This window comes from Sus scrofa, chromosome 14 (genome assembly GCF_000003025.6).
Source record: "Sus scrofa isolate TJ Tabasco breed Duroc chromosome 14, Sscrofa11.1, whole genome shotgun sequence".
Lineage (NCBI taxonomy): Eukaryota > Metazoa > Chordata > Mammalia > Artiodactyla > Suidae > Sus > Sus scrofa.
Window position 1 is genome coordinate 125,105,754 of NC_010456.5, and position 17,054 is coordinate 125,122,807.

Sequence of the window (17,054 nt, forward strand, 5' to 3'; positions counted from 1 at the left end):
ATTTCCCGTCGTGGCGCAGTGGTTAACGAATCCAACTAGGAATCATAATGTTGCGGGTTCGATCCCTGGCCTTGCTCAGTAGGTTAATGATCCGGCGTTGCCGTGAGCTGTGGTGTAGGTCGCAGACGCAGTTCGGATCCCACGTTGCTGTGGCTCTGGTGTAGGCTGGCAGCTACAGCTCCGATTAGACCCCTAGCCTGGGAACCTCCATATGCCGCAGGAGCGGCCCAAGAAAGAGCAAAAAGACAAAAAAAACAAAAAAAAGAGAAGAAAAGCATAGAGCTCAGTTCTGAAAACATCTTTCATAAAAAAATAAATGGCAAACAGACATTTTTCAACATGAGCTGAATTCAAGTAGCTATTATACTAGGCACTCTACTAATCATTTAGAATTTTTTTTTTGCGCAAATTCATAAAAATGAAAGTACTTCATAAAAACAGAAGGAAAAACCCAGTCACTGGTAATTTCTAGGAAGTCCTGGTCCTGAAAGTGTAAGAGGAGGAACTAGAGTGGGGATATCAGAGGAATAACAACACCAAGGACCAATGGCCAGGTTACCCTCACCTGACCATTACCAAATGTCCACGAAGGCATTCCGAAATGTCCTGGGAATTCCAAATTACCTCCTAAGGCCATTTCCTTTCAATCTCAAGAATAGGGCCTTTTCTCTCTCAGTAACTCAATGACCATGATGTTTACTATAATATTCCAAGGATGAGTAATAGAGGGGCAGTAGAACAAAGCGGACGTGATGAAAAGGCACACAGACCTGGCTAAAAATCAGGATCTGCCATCTACCCACTGCTGGAGCTCAGGCCAGTTGCTGGATTGGGGAGGTAAAAACAGTATCTACTTGATTCAGTTACTGTGAGGCTTAATTGATAGAACACATGTCAAGTGTTAGACACATAATAACTGATATTTATCACATTTTTTCCTCTCTCTGACATAATAGTCAGACTCTAAACTGTTAAATGCAAGATTACCAACATGAATTTCAAGGCGAAACAAGACAGATTAAGTGAAATGTCCGTGTCTGACTCCAGATCATCCTGCTCGAAGTCAGGTTCAAGAAGACATATTCAAGAACCAAGTCCCAATTCAGTGCTCTAGCCTCTGAATCAATGGGGCCATCTTCATTTTGTATCCTTAGATAAACCACAGGGACCTTGTAATAGAAGGGGCCAGAGGCAAGGTGAAACTGGGGGGTTATGTAATGAACTTGTTGCCTCCTAGGACAGACCAAGGTTCCCAGGAGCTACTTGGCTCCTACAAAGTGCAAGGATCTGTGTACTAAGAGGTTTGGGTGGCACAAAGCCACATCAGAAGTGGACTCTGACCACAGAGAGTTTTACAACCTATGAGAACTGGTCCCCACGTGTTCTTTGTACTTAGGACAGAGGTCAGGACCAAAAGCCTGTCTTAGAACACAGTTCAGAGATTATGCAGTTGAGATCACATGGAAGATCCCATACAAACATCCAGTTCCCTGTAATCATATCTGTTCCACCCTCTTTTTTCTTTTCTCTAATACATAGAAATCATTAGGCTTCATCAGGCAGGTAGTGTCTCAGGGCCCCATATCACCCCAGGTGAGATCTATGATGTAAATTTCCCTCACTGCGACTCCCCGGCATCACCCCATTTCCAGGCACAGAACCAACCAACCACATTGCCAGACCATCAAAGACCAGTTTTTTAAAAAAAGAGTTTAAACAATCGATAGAATTTACTTTATTCCTTACATGCCCCAGAATGAACCCTGAAAGGCAACACTTAATTATCCGATACCTATGAAATTCTTACACTCCTCTCAGAAAGCAAGGTTAACCCTTTGGGGTGAAAAAAAATTACTCCTCAACTCCTCTTAAAGCTTCAGGGTATCAAAAGGGGTGATACTTATTGCTTTGCAAATGTACTTTCTAAAAATAATCAATATTTTCCTTAAAGGCTTATGGCAGAGAAACCAAGTCACTTTGCCTTAATTGCTGGCAAGCTGCACAATGACTTGATCTCTTTAATATTTCACTCATAGTAGCAGCCACTGAGCTATGACTAACCCACTCTCCCAGCATCACCGCTGGCTCCAGATGGCAAGAAATACATTCCCTTCCCTATTGCCTAAAAAGCAATTCTGATTTTTTTTTTTTTCTTTTGCCCAGTTTCACCTGCAGTAATCTGTTGACTCCAGAAAGAAAACGCCTTGAGGTGAAAGGGAGATCAATGCGAAAGAGTACAGGTAGAATTTACTTTTTGTTAATGGAGTGTAAGCTACTGCAGCTTTAAATCTTACTGCATCAAGCCCTGGATACCTTCCATAACCAAGCTGCAAAATGCTAACAAGAAAGGAGGAAAAAAATACCTCTTCCTCCCTCCCGGTCAACCCTTCAGGCCGCTCTCCGGCCGGCCTGGCAGCGGCGAGCCCATCCCCCCGCGCCCTCCCAGCCCAGACGTGCGACTGGTACAGGTAAGCCGGACACCGACCTTGGCCCTCAGCCTTCGCCCACATCCGGGGATCAAGGTCAAGGGCGAGGGCTTCCTTCCACCACCACCCCCTCACCACCCCCACCCACCCGGCCGCCCAGAGCCCGGGGATCTAATGCCAAAGTTTCAGGCCGGGCTGCGGCCGGCGCGGCTCTCGCAGCCCCTCGCCCTCGCGCACCTGCCCGGCCCGCCCTGGTCTGAGTCCGCCCCGCCGGACCGGGCGCGGGGTCCGTGGACGGTGCCCACCTGGCCCCCACTTACCCCTCGCGGACATGGTTCAGGCAGCAGGAGCCGCAGCAGGGAGGGCGCCGGAGACACTTGCCAGGGCGTGGGGAGGAAAATAGCCCCGAGCCGCACCCGGTGCACCCGCGCCCGCCCGCGCGGGGAGGCGGCTGGCCGCGCGGGGACGCCTCCCGCAGGACACCTGGCGCCGCTGGGCGCAGCGCGGCCGGCGGGCGGGGACGCGGCGGGCACGGGGATCCGCCGGGCGCGGCAACGCTGACAGCCCGAGGCCCGCGCTGGGCGGGGCCCGCCTCCCGCCTCCCCCGCCCGGCCCGCAGCCAGGCCCACCGGGTCCAGCGGCCGCGGGGGCGCGCCGCCTGCCCGAGCTTTTGTCCCCAAGCGAGCGGAGGTGCGGCGTGCGATGAGGCCTGCGTCTTCCCTTCCCCGACCTGGGTCCTCGTTAAAAAAATAATAATAGTAGTAATAATACCAGTGTTGCCGTTCTGGGTGGCCTTCCGGCCTCCCGCTTTGATCTCAGAGGGAGAGAGTAAGAAAGAAACTGTTCTGTCCCCTCCCCTAGTGATGCTCAGGTCAGGCGGGGAGACCACGGTTGCCTGGGGGGCTTGGCCCTCAGTGGGAGGAGGGCTTTGGGTGGTCCGCACGCAGGTCAAAGTAAAAGTAGGGACCAGTGGCACCCCTCGAAGTCGGCCCGGGTGGGATGGGCGGACTCTTCCTCCCGGGACCTTTGAGGTATCCCTGGAGAACAGGGCTGACCTAGTGCAGTATCCTGAGGCAACTGACACTCAAGAAATGTCTAAACACATCGTATCCTCTGAAGGGTCAGGGAGGGGCGGGGCTGAGCTAAGCTTGGAGAATACAACGGACACTCTAAACAAATCCACCTTTCCTATGTATCAGAGTAAAAAGAAAAAATACAAGAACAGTCTCCTTCTGCCCTGGAGGGTTATCACCTAGAGCTTCATGCTAGTAAGCAACCTTCCAACAGCCACCAGATCAAGAAGTTCTGAACTGAAGAGGTGGGGTTCTAAGCTTTGAGGAACAGTGCAGTAACTTATTAAACCTCTAAGACTGATCCCTGAATTGCAGTTTCAGGAATTCACACTCCCTTCCCTGTAGCTATTTCTCTATACACCCTCACAACAGATATTCTAGTTGTTTTCTATGTAAGCAGTTCCCAAATCTATCCTGATACGATGAGAGCTGTGTAAGTCTGATAATTCAGAAATATTCAAAGAATAGGTGAAAAAAATCTCTAAAAAATGATTGGTGGATAATTGACATCATTGGGGAAAAAAAGCTCAATCAAATAATCATGTGGGGAAGGAAATATTAGAAAAAAAGCCAAATAATGAGAGTAGAAATTCTCAAACTACCAACTACAAAAATTAACTCATTATTTATCCATCTTGACAACATCCCCTTCATATCTTCTAGGAGAAAAACCTGCCAACAAATCACAATCCATTTGCTTCAGTTTCAAAACAGCTCTTCTTTCCCACTATCTCAGCTCACTGTTGACCTTTCTCACCCAAAGGATGATTACAGGAAAGCCACTGCTCTCCCTACATCCTCCCTTCACTCCCTCCAGTTTATTTTGTCTATTGTCTATTGCCTATTTTCCTAAAACACTATTTATAATGTGACATCTTCAAACTCCAAATGAGTCTCGCCAATCTCCAGATAAAGCTCAACATTTCAAAGTGTCTTTATCCATACAGTTAATCCATTCAATGGCATTTTATTGAGCACATACTATATACCAGTCTCTATGGTTGGTACCAGAGTGAACTGAAAAGACATTGTCCATGTCTCTATGGAGCTAAGGTCCACGAAAATTTTGGGGACTTTCACAATCTATGCTCTTACCTCTCCAGCATCATCTCTAGCTACTCCTTTGAGAAAATGTTGTAGACAGGATACTTTTCCCTCTGTTGTTAAATATATCACAATATCTATTCTCCCTCATTCTCATTGTTCATTCCCATTGCTCTTCCCAAATGCCCTCCCCCTCACCCAAATAAATGTATATACTGCCTCCTCCTGAAATATTCTCAAACTATCCACATTGATCTCTCTTTCTCTCAACTTCTATAGCTTGTATTTCGGAACCACCTGTTTTTAATGAATACACTGCTCTGTGTTGCCATTTCATAGTTTTGTTGTATGTGTTTCCTGTATGTCCAGCTGATTTTAACTTCCTTGAAATGAAATACTTACATAATCTGAACTGAATTTGTTGTAGAAATATATCACAGAGCATATATCGCATGCTAGTAAGATAGACAGGTCTCATATTTGTGTGACTTTCTTCTTTTATTCTTGTGTTAATATCCAGCCCTTTACTCTAAAAGCCACAACAGTTCTGGTCTTTATAATCTTACACCAGAATTACAGGTACAGTGCAAAAGCCTAATAATGAACAGAGCTTACTCTTGTCCTTAAAATGCTTATGATAGACTACACAGATGCTTATAAAATACACTCCTAGGAGTTCCTGTCATGGCTCAGCAGTTAACAAAACTGACTAGCATTCATGAGGTTGCAGGTTCGATCCCTGGCCTTGCTCAGTGGGTTAAGGATCCAGCATTGCCGTGAGCTGTGGTGTAGTTTCGACACAGCTTGGATCCCACGTTGCTGTGGCTCTGGCACAGGCCAGTGGCTAAAGCTCCGATTGGACCCCTAGTCTGGGAACCTCCATATGCCACGGGTGCAGCCCTAAAAAGACAAAAAGACCAAAAAAAAAAAAAATACACTCCTATATGTAAGTCTGAAATAAGACATCTTACACAAAACTGTTAGGCACACACTAGTACTCAGTACCTGATTGGCTGCCAAGTTGGGAAACGGTAAGTTTACTATCAAAGATTATCTTTGGCTAAAAAAAGTTTCCCCTGTGAATTTAATTTTAGTCTTCTTCAGGTTAAATACCAGTTCAGATTTTAAAATATATATGATTTGCTTATACTTTGGGGTTATGATTGAAATGCTGTTAGGATCAAACACATCATTCCAGAATCTCTTCCTATAATCTTACAAATCTGAAACTAATTCTTCCAATCACACAGCAACCAAGTTCCTATTAGTAGCTTGAACAGCCTAACAAATTTCTCATCTAAGATAACAGAATAGTTCTGAAATCATTGTAAAAGCAAACTATAAGATGCAATGAATTTCTTAAAAATGTTAATGCCACTTTTCCAAGTTAGGAAATAAAGTACAGTCTATTGGTTGGAACTATAAAAAGAAGTTTGGATAGACCAATGGGAAGAAACACATTCCAGTCTGTGTTTGAAAAAAGATCCTACTATTTGGCTCTTGCCAAAAATACTCTTTTAAATCCTAATAGAAGGAAAGTTAATATACCTTATTAGTGTTTTCAATTCTTTATTGACTCTTTAAGTGATTGAATATGGATTCATACAGAGCTTTTCAATTGATGATGCACCATCACTACAATTCTGCTTTTTGTATAACTTCAAGGTTTTTTTAAAAAAAAAAGGCGGGGGTGGGGGAGGGCAATTGGAACTACTCAATAATTTTCAGCAAATACCTTTGTAATATCTACCACGTATGAGGCAGTGAGGAAGATAAGGCAAACCAGTTAGATTAGTTCCTTGTCCTCATGGTGTTTATGTTCTAGTAGGAGAAAGTCAGAAAATATACAAGGTGAAGGAGCTAACCTTGAGACTCTTCATAAAGCTGGGCTACTAAAGGGGGCTAAAATGATCCCAGGACAGTAGTATCCCTGGCTCCCAAGAGAAGCAACAAAAATTCTGTTCTGATAAAATCTGACAGATGAACAACCAAAAATGATGTCACAATCAAAGATAATTAAGTATACAAAAAAGAATGCCACTTTGAACAAGAATCATCAGAAACAACAGATAGAAGAATAGCAGATATAGATAGTAAGTACTTCAGATATTGTCATTCCCAGATAACAAATATAAAATAAGATGAAATAGAAAATAATAAAGTAACAAAAGATACCAAGAGACTACCAAAAATGACCATGTGAAATTCAAAAAAAAGTCAAAATTTTGAATATCAACTGTTGAAATTTTTTTAATTCAATGGATGGATAAAACACAAAATTATTTGGAACCAAAGAAAGAATTAGTGAAATGGACATAGATGTTTAAAATTTGCTAAGAATCCCACTCCTGGGCATCTATCCAGAGAAAACCATAACTCAAAAAGACACATGTACTCCAATGTTCCCTACAACACTATTTTCAATAGCCAAGACATGGAAACAACCTAAATGTCCATCGACAGAGGAGTGGATAAAGAAGTCATGGTACATACACATGATGGAATATTATTCAGCCATTAAAAGGAAAGAAATAATGGCATTTGCAACATGGATGGCCTAGAAATTATCATGCTAAGGGAAGTCAGTCAGACAACGCCATCAACATCAAATGCTATCACTTACACGTGGAATCTAAAAAAAAGGACACAATGAACTTCTTGCAGAACAAAATACTGACTCACAGACTTTGAAAAACGTATAGTTTCCAAATGAGACAGGTTGGGGGGTGGGAGGATGAACTGAGGGTTTGGGATGGAAATGGTATAAAATTTGGTTGTGATGATTGTTGTACAGCTATAAATGTAATAAAATTCATTGAGCAATTTAAAAAGATAAAAAATAATTAAAAATTAAAAAAATAAAATCTGCTAAGAATACAGCTCTGGAACATTAGAAATTGGAAATACAAAAAAAGATTAAGGTATCTAGAAGGTAGGATGAAATGGTCTAATGTGTAAATAATAGGAGTCCTAAGAGAATAGAAAACATGGAGGTTCGATCCCTGGCCTTGTTCAGTGGGTTAAGGATCTGGTGTTGCTGTGCACTGTAGTGTTGATCACAGACATGGCTTGAATCACACATGTTGCTGTGGCTCTGGTGTAGGCCAGTGGCTACAGCTCTGATTGGACCCCTAGCCTTGGAACCTCCATATTCCATGGGTACCACCCTAAAAAAAAAAAAAAAAAAAAAGACAAAAGAAAACATGGGGGAGAGACAGAATTTAAAGAAATAATATCTGAGAACTTAGCAAAAAGACATAAATTCACAAATAAAGGAAATGCAACATATATCAAACAAGATAAACAGAAATGCAGACCTAGATATTTTGTATTGAAACTGAACAACACCAAAGACAAAGAGAAAAGACATAGCCCACAAAGAAACAACAGGCTGACAATAGACTTCTTAAATGGAATGATGAAAGCCAGAAGACAATGGAATTGTAATTAGATTGTAACTATAGCTAGCCAATTAAACTGTGTACACAGCAAACTCTTTCAAAATGAGAACAAAATAAAGATATTTTAGAATAAACAAATACTGGAGTTCCCATTGAGGCTCAGTGGTTAACGAACCCACTAGCATCCATGAAGATGCAGGTTCGATCCCTGGCCTTGCTCAGTGGGTTCAGGATGCAGTGTTGCCATGAGCTGTGGTGTAGGTCACAACTGTGGCGTAGGCCGGCAGTTGTAGCTCCAACTGGACCCCTAGCCTGGGAACCTTCATATGCCGAGGGTGCACCCCCAGAAAAGAAAAAAAAAGGATTAACAAATACTGAATTTTCCACTTAAGGAATTACAAATATACATAATATAGAAATATATTTATATAGCAAAAAATGACACCTGTTAAAATGTGTGAGATGGGAGTTCCCACTATGTTGCAAGGGGATTGGGGCACCTTTAGAGTGCTAGGACATAGGTTCAGTCCCCAGCCCAGCACAGTAAGTTAAGGATCCAATGCTGCCACAGCTGTGGCATAGTCACAACTGCAGCTCGGATCTGATGCCACAGGGAGGCCAAAAAAAAAAAAAAATAAATAAAAATAAAAGGTGTGTGATGGAAGAAACAACTAGGGAAAAATTTTTGTTTACATACAGATAAATGTAACTAAATATTGATACATTTGAAATGATAAACTAGGATAAGATTGTTTCTTTGAAAAGAATAATAAAATGAATCTCTTGGTGAAATTGACTAAAAAAAGAGAAAGCAAAAGTGAATAATATTAAAAATAAAAAGAGGCAGTTACATATAGAGCAGATATTTTTAAAAATTTTACAGACTAGAGCTACCATTGTGGCTCAGTGGGTTAAGAACCCAGCTAGCACAGTCATCAAAACAGTGTGGTACTGGTATCAAAACAGACAGACAGACCAATGGAACAGAATAGAGAACCCAGAAATAAACCCTGACACCTATGGTCAATTCATCTTTGACAAGGGAAGGCAAGAACATAAAATGGGAAAAGAAAGTCTATTCAGCAAGCATTGCTGGGAAACCTGGACAGCTGCATGCAAAGCAATGAAACTAGAACACACCCTCACACCATGCACAAAAATAAACTCCAAATGGCTGAAAGACTTAAATATACAACAGGACACCATCAAACTCCTAGAAGAAAACATAGGCAAAACACTCTCTGACATCAACATCATGAATATTTTCTCAGGTCAGTCTCCCAAAGCAATAGAAATAGAGCAAAAATAAACCCATGGGACCTCATCAAACTGAAAAGCTTTTGCACAGCAAAGGAAACCAAAAAGACAACTTACAGAATGGGAGAAAATAGTTTCAAATGATGCAACGACAAGGGCTTAATCTCTAGAATATATAAACAACTTATACAACCCAACAGCAAAAAACCAATCAATCAATGGAAAAATGGGCAAAAGACCTGAATAGACATTTTCCAAAGAAGATATCAGATGGCCACAAACACATGAAAAATGCTCAACACGCTGATTATAAGAGAAATGCAAACTACGAGATATCACCTCACACCAGTCAGAATGGCCATCATTAATAAATCCACAAATAACAAGTGCTGGAGGGGTGTGGAGAAAAGGGAACCCTCCTGCACTGTTGGTGGGAATGTAACTGGTACAGCCACTTGGAGAACAGTTTGGAGATACCTTAGAAATCTATACATAGAACTTCCATATGACCCCACAATCCCACTCTTGGGCATATATCGGACAAAACTCTACTTAAAAGAGACACGTGCACCGCATGTTCATTGCAGCACTATTCACAATAGCCAGGACATGGAAACAATCCAAATGTCCATCGACAGAGATTGGATTGGAAGATGTGGTATATATACACAAGGGAATACTACTCAGCCATAAAAAAGGATGACATAATGCCATTTGCAGCAACATGGATGGAACTAGAGAATCTCATCCTGAGTGAAATGAGCCAGAAAGACAAAGACAAATACCATATAATATCCTTATAACTGGAATCTAATATCCAGCACAAATGAACATCTCCTCAGAAAAGAAAATCATGGACTTGGAGAAGAGACTTGTGGCTGCCTGATGGGAGGGGGAGGGAGTGGGAGGGATCGGGAGCTTGGGCTTATCAGACACAACTTAGAATAGATTTACAAGGAGATCCTGCTGATAGCATTGAGAACTTGTCTAGATACTCAGTTGCAACAGAAAAAGGTGGGGGAAAAAATGTAATTGTAATGTATACATGTAAGGATAACCTGACCCCCTTGCTGTACAGTGGGAAAATAAAAAATTAAAAAAAAAAAAAAAAAAAGAACCCAGCTAGATGCAGGTTCCATCCCTGGCTTTGCTCAGTGGTTTAAAGATCCAGTGTTATGGCAAACTCTGTGCAGGTCACAGATGGTGGCTTGGAGCTAGAGTTGCTGTGGCCTAGGCCAGCACCTACAGTTCCGATTTGACACCTAGCCCGGAAATTTTCATATGCTGCAGGTGTGGCCATAAAATATATACATAAATTAAATTAAATTAAAAGGTTACAAACTGAAATTCACTTCTGAATATGATGAAGTAACAATAATTAGACTTGCTTTCCCACATCAAATAGATAAAAAACTGAATGAAATACATGAAACAACTATTTTTAGAGATTGGACAACAGGGAACTCATTACAGTGACGTTTTTAAAAAGGGAAGCAAAGAAGATGAATCCTTCGAATGCCTATCTTCTGACTGAGCTAATATCTGAAGACACCAACCTAATTGTCCACCACTTCCATTCTGAACCTGGGTTCAATTCTTCTCAGCCTCCTAACTGTAGCCACATCTAAGACATTTAAGTGATTTCACATTTAAAATGGCCATTTGGTGGTGGAGCATTGATATCACTTGGGGTCTTTAGCATCAGTCAACTTCTTGGAAATGATGATTTGAATGGTTCTGTTCTATCCTTTAGTTAACATCAAATGCTTTGCTTATCATTTTGTGGCACCCCTAACATAAAGAAACTGTTAGTTTGAAGCAGAGGGTGAACGGCTGGTCATGCAGCATACTGGTAAAGTTACACAGAGGTAGGCAGTAACATGGGTTAACAGAAAAACTGGACTGAAAAAGGAGAGAAAAAGTAAAAACAAACAAACAAACAAACAAAAACCAGAGGAATGTGTAACTGAGCCCAGATCCAGCCAGAACGTGAAATTTGAAGGGACTCGAATATAGACATGAGGGCTGGTGGCAGGGTTTGGGAGAGCAGAGTGAGGTGTTAAATATTTTAGATGTAGGCTTCATCATGAAAAGAAATCAGTCCTAGGGAATCAAGGCAGTTAAGGTCAGATTCTGGTGCTTACAGGAGCCCAGGCAAAAAATATTAGTTGTCCAATGGTGCCCACTCCAGGAACCAGTGGGAAGGAAGGAAGGAAGGAGAAAGCAAAAAAGAGGGAAGGAGGGAGAGAGGAAGGAAGGGAGAGAAAAAATATAAGGTATTCAAGCAGACTGAGAAGAATGTATCTGGATGTTCAATGGAACATCTGAGAGATGGGAAGTCACAACTGGTTAACTCTAATCATCAGGGATTACTTACCTGCTGCTGGCTGGTGTCTCCTTAGTTTAGGAGAGAGGTGAGCCACCCAAACAGTGAATAACTGGATGTTCATCGACAGTCCAGAGAGGATATAATAGTCAGAGAAAGTTCGCACTATTCCGCTCCACTTAACAAGTGAATCTAAGAGAGGACCAGCGACATGTTTTAGAAATCCTCCAGGTCACTATTTAGATACGTTAAATCACACAGCAAGGAACTTCCAGCTCAGTGATGGCGCTGCTGCTTATATTGTGAACTGCCCCATCCACCCTGTGAATGTAGGGAACTCTTAAATGACATGAAGAAAAATGACCTGGCCTATAATTGATGACTAAACTCCAAACCCGGTGTTTATAATGGCTTTTAAAATACCTCACATCACTGGGACTCAACATTATATCTTACAAAAATTAGAATAAAAGTTACTAATACAAGCAATATTCCGAACATACAGGCAGAAGACTCTTGCTGATAAGGTCAAAGTAATGTCCGCTCCTGATGAAAGTATTACACCGATGCTATGATCTGACTGCAGAGTCAAGTCAGTGGAATACAAAAGTAAACTTTACCTTAAAGGAGTTTGAAGAGCCCATGTGCATAATCTAGCATGGGTGATCTTTTTTTTTTTTTTCCTGTCTTTTTGTCTTTTCCAGGGCTACACCCGAGGCATATGGAGGTTCCCAGACTAGGGGTCTAATCAGAGCTGTAGCTGCTGGCCTACGCCAAAGCTACAGCAATGTCAGATCCAAGCTGTGTCTGCAACCTACACCACAGCTCATGGCAACACCAGATCCTTAACCCAGGAACAAGGCCAGGGATCGAACCCACAACCTCATGGTTCCTAGTTGGATTTGTTAACCACTGCGCCACAAAGGGAATGCCTAGCATGGGTGATCTTTATGCTGCACAATTGCAAAGCCTCAAATTATATAATATTAATAGAGTGTGAGGCCACATAACTCAGAGTGCTAAAGAATGTTCCAAAGACCTAAAAATGGCCATAAATAGCGATAGCAGACAACAAAGCAATAATTGGTACAGGTAAAATATTTGTGATCATTGTAAGGTACATAAAATTTTTTTCTTTCAGCAATTTTAAGATACTATTTCATCATCTTTTCCCATAGTTCCTGTTGAAAAGACTGTAATTACTCTTATTCTTGTTCTTTTGAAGGTAAAATGTGTTTTTAACCTCCTTTTTTATAGGGCTGCACCCACAGCATATGAAGGTTCACAGGCTAGGGGTCAAATTGGAGCTATAGCCACTGGCCTTCACCACAAGCCATAGCAACGCCAGATCTGAGCCTCGTCTGCAACCTACACCACAGCTCATGGCAACACTGCATCCTTAACCCACTGAGCGAAGCCAGGGATCAAACCTGCATCCTCATATCTGCATCCTCAGATTCGTTCCCACTGAGCCATAATGGAAACTCCACTTTTTACCTATTTTTAAGATTTGTTTCATCTTCGGCTTTCATCAGTTTGGTTATGATATGGTTATGTGTAATTTTCTTTTATTTAACCCTGCTGGGGTTCAGTAGTCTTCTTAAACATTTTTGGGCTAATGCTTTTATAAATTTCTTCTGCCCCCCACTCTCTCTCTCTTAAGTAATAAGTAAGTCAGACTGTTCTTAGACTATTTGTGTTCCACATGTCTTTATGTGTTGTTCTTTTTCTTCCATAATATTTTATGTATTTCAATCTGGATAATTTCTGCTGACTCATCCTCAAGTTCATTCACTCTGCCTTTGCCATGTGCTGCCAAACTCATCCAAAACGTTAAAAACTTCAGATAGTATATTTTTCATTTCTACACTATGTATTTGATTCTTTTTTATAAATACAAATATAAATTAGAAATTCTCTGTTGGACTTCTCTATATTTTCATCCATTTTTCCGTACTTTAATTTATTAGTCATAGTTATATTTAAAGTCATTGTCAGTTAACTGTAATATATAATCATCTGTGGCTTTGCTTATGTTGTCTGTTTCTTCTCTTGATTATTAGCCACAAATTCCTGTTCTTTACATATTTTGTAATTTTGATTATATGCCGGACATTGTATATAAGAATCCAGAGGCTACATATGATGTCATTTTCCATCAAGTAAGCAGATCACCTCAACCTAAACAGGGATAGCTTTTCATCCATTTCCCAGGTATGGCCCTCCTGGCTTTTGATTGAGAACCTGCTGGGTCTGTGTCTCTCCAGCTCTTCAGAGTCAGCTCTTCCCTTTAGAGGTTTTGAGTTTATCTCTTTGCCCTCTGATGCCATGCAGTTTCAATATTTAGCAAATGTCTTGAGGAAGTAACTGACTATATATTTGTGGCAGGACCCCTCCTTAGAGTCAGACTTCATCTCTTAAGTATTGTGAAACTGAGATCTTTCACTCCACCTTTTAGAAGCTTCTGGCTAAGTTCCTAGCATGATGCATCACCTAGGAACCAGCGAATGGTCCTTTGTGTTTGGCTCTACAGGAGTGTACAATCTGTCTAGCCAGCCCCACACAACCACCGAAAGCAACTTGTATCTCTTTTCCCTGGAGGGAGTCCCTCTTCCTAGGCCAAGCCTGATTCTTAGTCATCACCCAGAACTGGCAAATATCTCCAGAGAAGAAAATGGCCAGACATTTACAGCTTACCTAGGAAAGACTCTACCCTGTCTGGAAATTTAGTTCATATAGTCTTGCTTGCCCAACTCTCTGATATCTTTTCAACTATGAATTTTGTAACTTATCCTTTTTTTCCCTCTAGATGTTGCAGCAAGAGCACTGGCCTGCCATGACCTACTACATTCAACATAGAAGAATTCAGAAACTGTTTTGCAATATTTTTTCAAGAGGTTATTTCTCAAAGTTGAGACTTCTTATATAGAATCCCTTGATCTGCCAAGGCAGGCTGTCTTCAGTAATCTTTCCACTACAATCTTGCTTTCTGCTCTTATTACAACATTGATACTACATAACTAAGGTCACCTTTGGTTGTCATTACCCTTCCAAACTTGTTACTCTTTACTTCCTCCAACCATTCCTCCCCTACCCCTTCTGTTTGCTACCCAAACACCCACACATCATAAAAACCTATACATACTACATTAAAAACAGCACCAAACTGCTAGTAGTTCCCTTACATAAATCATGTTTCCTCTGCTTGGGATGCCCATTCTTTCCTTATTGTCACAGCTAACTGGTTCCATCTTTTCAGAGTCAACACCTCTTACAGGAAGCTTTCTTTGTTTCCACCTGTTCCTTTTCTAACTGCCTCCATTGTTCCCATTAGAGCACCACATTGTGTTGAGATGATCTGTATCCTGATTGGATTCTCCCCTCCCCCATACCTCTCATCACACAAAATGAATTCCATGAAAGAAGAAAACTTGTCTCCTTGGTCTTTGTCTCAGGCACCCAGCACAGTGTTTGATATGAATGTTGGCTGGGCTGTACACTCCAATTGACCATCCTGCCTTTTGTTCCAGGATGACTGGATAATAGCAAGACCACGAAAAGCCTCATCTCCAGGGCTTCTTGATATTGATTTTTTAAGGCACATTTCCTGAGGTCCCACTAGTGCCAAAATAGGAAGAAAAGTAATAATTTTTCTGACTAAAGAGGAATCACCAATGATTTATTCTTCTTTTCATCAATAATACTAGCTAACACTTACATAACTCATTCTAGGTGCTAACTACTTGACACATATCGTATTTCTTCTTTACAGCCACCTTCTGAGGTGGGCACTGTTGTAACCCACATTTTACAGGGGATGAAACTGAAGTAGAGAGGTCAAATAAGTGGCAGACCACAACCTGGATACAGGTTGGTTGTTTCCAGTCTGTACTACACGGCACATCTTCTTGCTTTACTTCCTTGTCCCTTACTCTTACATGCTTAATTTTCAAAGCAGTACATCAATACACATTGTAAAAAATTCAATCAGAGCAAAAACCCACTTTAAGCCAACTTCCACCCAAGCCCAACTTTCTTCCCCAGAGGTAATCACTGCAATTGGTTTGATGGGTAGCCTTCTGAACCTTTTTTCTTTGTTTACATACAGTATATATTATGTATGTGTGTGTACATATACACAGAGAAATATTTTTCTACAAATTACTGTCTTCATTTAACAATTTGTCTTGGGAGTTCCCGTTGTGGCTCAATGGTTAACAAATCCAACTAGGAACCATAAGGTTGTAGGTTCGATCCCTGGCCTCACTCAGTGGTTAAGGATCCAGCATTGCCAGGAGCTGTGGTGTAGGTCACAGACGTGGCTCGGATCTGGCATTGCCATGGCTGTGGCATAGGCAGAGGCTACAGCTCCGATTAGACCCCTAGCCTAGGAAACTCCACATGCTGTGGGTGTGGCCCCAGAAAAGACAAAAAACAAAAACAAACAAACAAAAAAAATTTGTCGTAAAGATTTTCCACAGATAGATGCATAGATAGATAGATGATAGATGCATAGATAGATAGATAGATGATTGATAGATAGATAGATAGATCCATTTTATCCTTCGGATGTGCATACTAGGGGTATATTCTGTTGTATCACTCACTGCATTATAGTTTACTCAGCCATTTTTCCTTAGTTGGTCAGTTGTGTTTTTTTTTTTTTCCCCCGCTGTTACAAACAATGCTACATTGAGTATGCTTGAACATGTTTCTATGATCATTTGCAAATACATGTCTAGGAAAGATACTTAGAAATAAAATTGCTGGGGATGAAGGTTGTGTTGATTTTTTTTTTTTTTAACTGTGACTCACAAGCTGAGGCTGTGACTTTTTTTTCTTTATCATTCACAGATTAAAAATGTTGAGGCTGCTGTATTTCCAGGAAATCAGTTTGTATTCAAGCACTCTTACACTCAAACCCATGAAAGAAAGCCAAGATCTTCTCTTTTTACCACGTCATCTTCAGAAAGGGGGAGTTTTGATATCATTTGTGGAACACACTGAGTCCTTGAGAATACACAATGGGCTCCCCAACAAAGGAGGTGGCAGATCCAGAGGAAGTGAAACTTTCTGTGGGGGAGAAAAAAAATAATAAAGTGGGTTAAATCTTTCTTTTTCCTCTTGAGTCCCTCTTTTCTGTATTTGTGACCTGTGTGGTAATACCAGGTCTGGAGTATCCCTTTATCACTAAAAGTTACAGTGGATAGCATAAGGTTCAGATTTAAAACACCATGGAGCGAACAATTCAGGAAAATTCTGCTTTAATGCCTTAAGGAAGTTGAGGGCCAGAAACCAACAATGATGAGGACTAAAGATTTAGCTAGAAGTCATATACAATCGCCGGGAGGGTCCCTTGAACTTTTCTGGACCCCTCCTAAGTCCAGAAAAGTCACAGTGGCAGTAGCCAGGGGTTGTTAGTGGCATCAGAACCCACTTCTAATGAGACACAACTAACAAGCATTGAAGCTAATTTCTTTCCTTAAGTGGTTTTGAAATTTGATGCAAGTACTAGTGTTATGGGGGG

The 17,054-nt window shown here is 41.3% G+C and overlaps 1 protein-coding gene and 1 long non-coding RNA gene across 9 annotated transcripts in view; one reads left to right on the top strand and one right to left on the bottom strand.

The window, feature by feature from the left end:
* Nucleotides 1-2,969, bottom strand: part of ABLIM1 (actin binding LIM protein 1) — a 348,912-nt gene extending 345,943 nt beyond the window's left edge. For 3 of the 8 annotated variants that reach the window (XM_021073372.1, XM_021073357.1, XM_013983756.2), the window contains exon 1: nt 2,747-2,967. In XM_021073372.1, the coding sequence (XP_020929031.1) occupies nt 2,747-2,759 (13 nt within the window). In that variant the 5' untranslated portion in view covers nt 2,760-2,967. Of the gene's footprint in view, nt 1-2,746 lie in introns of all 8 variants that reach the window. The other 5 variants (XM_005671476.3, XM_021073379.1, XM_021073365.1 and 2 more) reach the window with 5 other exon arrangements.
* On the top strand, nt 411-16,641 carry LOC110256765. Its single transcript, XR_002338710.1, has 3 exons — nt 411-2,468; nt 14,337-14,424; nt 16,382-16,641. It is a non-coding gene; the product is annotated as an uncharacterized LOC110256765 (long non-coding RNA).